Below are 5,776 nucleotides of genomic sequence, written 5' to 3'. Positions count from 1 at the left end.
ACCTGTCTTTAAAATCAAATTAAAAACTTTTACAATAGAATTAATTATCACAGGTTGTGAGTGTTTGAGTATTTCATTCACAATTCTATCTGGACCTGCTGATTTGTTTACTTTAAGGTTTGAAATGACCAGTTTTACTTCAGCAAATGTAATTGGTGCATCAGTTTCCATATTCAATTCAATATTATCTTCTATAATGTTTAGTTCACGTTCCAGTTTATTTACAAAGGATTTATCATATGAGGCTGGTGTACCCTGATCCAGAAAATGTTTTATGATTTTATTTTCATTCATTAAAATTTCAGGAATATCTTCTTCAATATTTGGTTTCTTTTTTATTGCCTTTAGAACATTCCAGTATTCTTTTGGATTATTTCTTAAATTATCTGAAAGTGATTTATAAAGTTTTTGGTGATATTCAAATTTTTTCTGTTTAATCATTTTTTTTAGTTTTTTACATAATTCAAAATATTTAGATTTTAAACTTTTGTCATTTAAGTTATTCTTGATTTTATTTCCTAAATAGTTTATTTGTCTTTTTGTTTCATATACTACATTATCTGACCATACTTGTTTAATTTTTTTCTTTTTCTTTTTTGTTGGTTTAGATATGACTTTACATGTATTTTCTGCAATAGTTTGTAAAATTTTGGTTAGTTTTTCAGTTGCACCATCAACGCCTAGTTTATTGCTATCAAAATGTTCCATCTCTAAATGTAAAATTTCCTTTTTAACATTTTCTGTTAATAGAACATCAATTAATTTTGAAGATGACAATTCTGTCCATTTGTATGATTTTATCAAATGCCATCTCTTCTCATCTAAACATTTCTTCATACATGTATCTGATATAATAGAACAATTCATATATAAGTTTATTTGAACATGATCTGATAAATATGTAAAGTCATTTGTTTTAAAGTATTTTACCTCAGGCAGGAGACTCTCACTTGCAATAGCATAATCAACTGTACTGAACCCAGTATTACACATATAAGTAAAATATCCCAGGGAATCTCCCAAAAAACGACCATTAAGTATACGAAGCCTTGAGGACGAACATAATTCAAGTAATTTATTCCCCAATGTATTCAAACTGCTATCTTGGTTTACTCTTCTGATATCAATATCAGTTATATAGCTCTCTGGAAGAAGGTCAATACCATCAAAATTATTTATTTCATCTGAGTCATTTTCTATGTAATCTGCTTTCATTGCAGTCCTAGAATTAAAATCCCCTATTAAAATAATTTGTCCTTCAATAGAAAATGAACTAATTTCATTTTCAAGATTTTCCAAGTCACTATCATAATGTGCTGATGAAAAAGGGGGAATATAAACAGCACAAAGATATATATCTTGTTTAAGTCCAAAGAAATACTTGTCAAGCTTTAACCATAATCTATTCTGGGATAATCGAAAGAGTCCTATATACTCATTAAAAGCTTAGCCTATTAAATGTTGCACGCCTAGCAACAGTTACAATACACAATTTTTTCTTATCAAAAAAAAAAGAAAGAGAATTTGATTCAAATATGGATTGCTGCACCATATCATGGACATTTTAACTAGTCCTTTCTGTGAACGAATTTATACCATGCACAGCAAAAAAATGTTTGCTTAGCAACGCAAACATGTTGATTTAAAAAGACGTCTACACATGCTGAATTATTCTACAAATTGACATACATTCAACCTTCTAGCTGCTGTTGTTTTTTCTATGGTCGGGTTGTTGTCTCTTTGATACATTCCCCATTTCCATTCTCAATTTTATTATGATATTAATTATTATCTAGTTCTAAGTTTGAAATTAAAACTAAGTTTACTTGAAGGTTGGTTAATTCGAATCAACAACCTAGCAATTAACTGAAATAGTGCTGAGCAATGGTTCAGATGGCTTTTTAATATTTGAAGTATGAGTTTGTATATCCTTAATATATGCATGGTTTTACATTTTAATGTTATAGCAAAGTAAACATATTAAGAAGCTATTTAGGACAAAGTTCAAATTGAGCATAGCAGCACTCTTGTTTTTAACCACAATGCTGTATGACAAAGACTACAGATTATTAATATTATAAGCATCAATGCAGATAAGATTATCTGTAAAAGAAACTCACAGTAATTTTTAAAAACAACCTACACATATAAATGTCAAACTTGACAAATGGTTATTTACCTATATACACTTATTCAACAGATACAGTTGTCGTATCAAAACGGACACAACAATTGTACATTTCAGTACTAAACTTCATCTCTTTGAGACCTTGTCCCCTATAAATAGTTTTGTATTTTAATTAAACTTTCGCATTCACACTTTATTTCAATTTTTAGTAATCATGCGTCATAAATTAGAATCTTTCTTCTTAAGCTCATACATACTGGTCTACGAATTTATTTCATACACATTCTGTGTTCTGATCAGGAAAAATAATTCATCCCCATAAATTAACATTCATACGATTCTTTTCATTTTTCCATTCAGAATAAAAGGTTTTCAGGTTCTACATTTTGGAAACAAAGAAACAAATTGACTTAAAAAAAGCTGCATTGTATCACTCATATTCATAAGTTCGGAAAATTCGGTATCTGATCAAGCTCTTAAAAAGTCTGTGGGATTTCAAAGGTTACCAACTGAAATCATATGAAAGTTTTTTTGTCTCTTACAAAGCAGCTGTAACATTACGTGGCATTTACTATATTCTATCCTAAATATGCATGATACAAACGCAACTTGATGTCACCAATCAAGCATTCAAAATAATTGATTGGAATAGCATGCTTTAATTAATGAATTGCTATTATTTATTTTGAATTTTATGGTTCAATAAATTCAAAATAAAATATTGCCATTTATTATAAATAGATTTCTATCAAAAATAAGGCTCAAAGAACTTTTTATAATATTTCTATTAACAATAACAACGTACACACAGGATCGCGTATGAATACACAACGTCGGAGTGGGCGTGTGGCCATAAAAATTGAAAACATTGAAAATAAAAGTATTTTTTTTTAACCAATCAGAAGACAGTAAATACACAAAATTTATTTATTTGGGAATGTGGAATATATTGAATAAGATGCAGGATCTGATAAAAAAAAAAGAGTAAAAAGTGGCAAGTTTTAACACATTCCCAAAAGAGGGATTTAGGGAATAAGTGCTCCTGTGTCAGCGCTTCGGTTATTGAATGCATTGAATAGGTGAAAAGAAATACATGTTATTGACAGTTACATAATAAAGATATTTAAAAACTTTGTCGAATTTAAGTTTGAGTTTTGCATGGTTTATTCCTCAACATTTTCATTGGTATCACTGTCGCTGTCGCTATCAGTTAATGGCATATCACTTGCATCCATGACTGAAGATAAGAAGCCACAAGATGGGCCAGACTTAATTAGAGAGTACCGTTGATACCCTAAGAACCAAATTACACTGGCAATGTGTGCACAAAAGCCGACAGTCCTTGCGCCAGCTTTGCACGTACAATACCATCATGTTACTGTATCTGAATTATATTCAATCCAGAGGGTATGTACGGCTGAATTTGTGTGCCTCGACTGGATTTTGCAACGAATAAGATTCGGTTTGTCCCTTACTAGATGCAGCTCGTATAGACCGGATTCCTCAGCTAAATGTTCTCTCGTATAAAGAGGTGCCTGCTTTATTTGATAGATTCCCATTGTCAACTCCCGTAAATCATCCAGTGTTAGGACAGGAAAATCTGTGAGGTCAAATGAGTTGACTGTCTGGTAGACAGTCCTTTTACGAATCAGATTTTCCTCCTCTACCATTGTCTTTATGTTGTTGTTCTGTCTGGATTTCTCTAACATCTGTTGTGCCAATTGTATACCGTCTGGATTGTGTTTTGACAATGGGGGTCTACAGTCATTGCAAATAGCACACACTATTCTCACAAAATCACCAATCGATGTTATGTAGTGATTGTGCAATACCTTATCCAGAAGTCTCCAGTGCTTAATTCTTCCATTTGCACTCTCTACCACTTACCTTACTTTAGTTACAAGACGAGATAAGTTTGCCTCTTCTGTTGTATGTTGGGACTGTCCCTTTTTTAGATATGTTGGCATTTCAACATGAAGCCCATGTTTTGCAAGGAACTCTATTGCATCTCTAAACCCTCTATCCACAATTGCAACATCGTTCTCCTGAACCCAGTGTTTAATGTCTTCCTCATTTTTCCGTAAGATGTGTTTTGTTATAGACGCATCATTATTTTTACCGTCAGAACGGTACGGTCCTAAAACATTTAGAATGTAACCATCGGAGGCAACGATGACCATCATTTTCACCAGTGGCCGATGTTTGTGCATGCTATAGCATACTCTTTGAAACTTATAATTTGAACTTTTTTGAATATAAATATATGTGCCTTCTAAAACCAAAATAGCACTGTTTTCATTATTTGAAAATAAGTTATTAGCTAATGGCGTGTTATGACTGTTGACAAAAGTTTCATGGTCAATATGTTGGAACCCCAAATGGTTTGGAACGTAATCGGCCATCATAGCATTTTTGGCAGAATGAACAGAACGTTGAATTTGGTTTTTAGTTAAACAGAATAGTGTAGAAAAGATAGTATTTGGAAGTCCGGTTCTAAGTTTAACTAGTAAAGTTCCTAAGCATGCTTCAACAGATCGGACGGAAGAGTTTCGTAAAGATGACAATCTGGATGCGATATCAGTAAACTGTTCTTTGGATACTCCTGTCATATTACAATAGTCCTCATTAGAAAGAGAAGACGTTTTGTCGAAATTAAGCCTTGTGGTTTGTTTTAATAAGTATCTCTTACATTTTGTAAGATTGTCACAATATCTGTCCGGTTAAAGTATGACCGATCATATTTTGCCTGAATTTGGAATAACGATTCTTGCGTTAAATTATGATTCTGTAAGTGGGATGAACAACATCTGGCTTTCGAGTCAATAAAAATGCCTTTGTGAATGAAAGCTTGTGTCCTTGCTTCCAAGGGCACAACACAAAGCTTCACCCTGTTGCTGCTTTTTCTTTTACATACAATGCAATATTTGTGGGAAGAATGTGTTGAACAGATTTTTAGGTGAATATTTTTTGGACTCAGAATGTCATTCTTACAAGAGTTTGGGTCAGTAACATAGTCATCATCACTTTCGTCAGTTTCCTCAAAACTAGTAGACGTTTGGGTGGTACATGTAGAGGCTTTGATTGATCGTGTGAAAGTGGATCTGCATTTTGAACAAATAACTTCATTTTCTACAATAGAGCGTCCAGTTATTTTTGAAGCATATTTTCTCAAAACTGGATTTATGATCGGTCTTTTATGTTTTAACCGACATTTCCCACATATGGCACACTTGTAATCTTTGGCCATCTGAAATTTTTTAAATAAATTGAAATGATGATGGTATTATAATCTATTAGATCTAGGTTATTTTATCGTCAATTAATCGGTGTCTGCTTGTGTAATGTCATCGATTAGAGCGAAGGTTATTTTCTCGTTAGTTATTTTATATCGGATAGTGTAGTGTAATCGATTGGAGCTTAGCCTTTGTTATCATAGAGTATTCTGTGACCGATAGTGTATGATCGAAAAGAGCTTCTGTTTTTTTTTATCGCCTATTATTCTATGTCCAATATTATAGTATATTCGATAACTACTAATGTTATCTTATCGTAAATTATTCGATGTCTAATACGGTAGTGTAATCGAAAAAGCTACTGTTATGTTATCGTTCATTTTTCTATATTTCAATCGGTAGTGAAATCGATGAT

The 5,776-nt window shown here is 32.1% G+C and overlaps 1 protein-coding gene across 1 annotated transcript; it reads right to left on the bottom strand.

Moving 5' to 3' along the window:
• Window positions 1–3,508: 3,508 nt before the first annotated feature.
• Window positions 3,509–4,564, bottom strand: LOC143074611 (uncharacterized). Its single transcript, XM_076249986.1, has one exon. It carries the CDS (start codon window positions 4,531–4,533, stop codon window positions 4,012–4,014), a length of 522 nt encoding a protein of 173 aa, XP_076106101.1. The 5' UTR covers window positions 4,534–4,564; the 3' UTR covers window positions 3,509–4,011.
• Between the last annotated feature and the right edge of the window lie 1,212 nt (window positions 4,565–5,776).

This window comes from Mytilus galloprovincialis, chromosome 5, assembly GCF_965363235.1.
Source record: "Mytilus galloprovincialis chromosome 5, xbMytGall1.hap1.1, whole genome shotgun sequence".
Lineage (NCBI taxonomy): Eukaryota > Metazoa > Mollusca > Bivalvia > Mytilida > Mytilidae > Mytilus > Mytilus galloprovincialis.
This window is presented reverse-complemented; position numbering and strand designations above follow the sequence as displayed.

Coding starts and splice junctions, on each gene's coding strand:
- LOC143074611 (XM_076249986.1), bottom strand. CDS start 4,533: ATGATGGCCGATTACGTTCCAAACCATTTGGGGTTCCAACATATTGAC.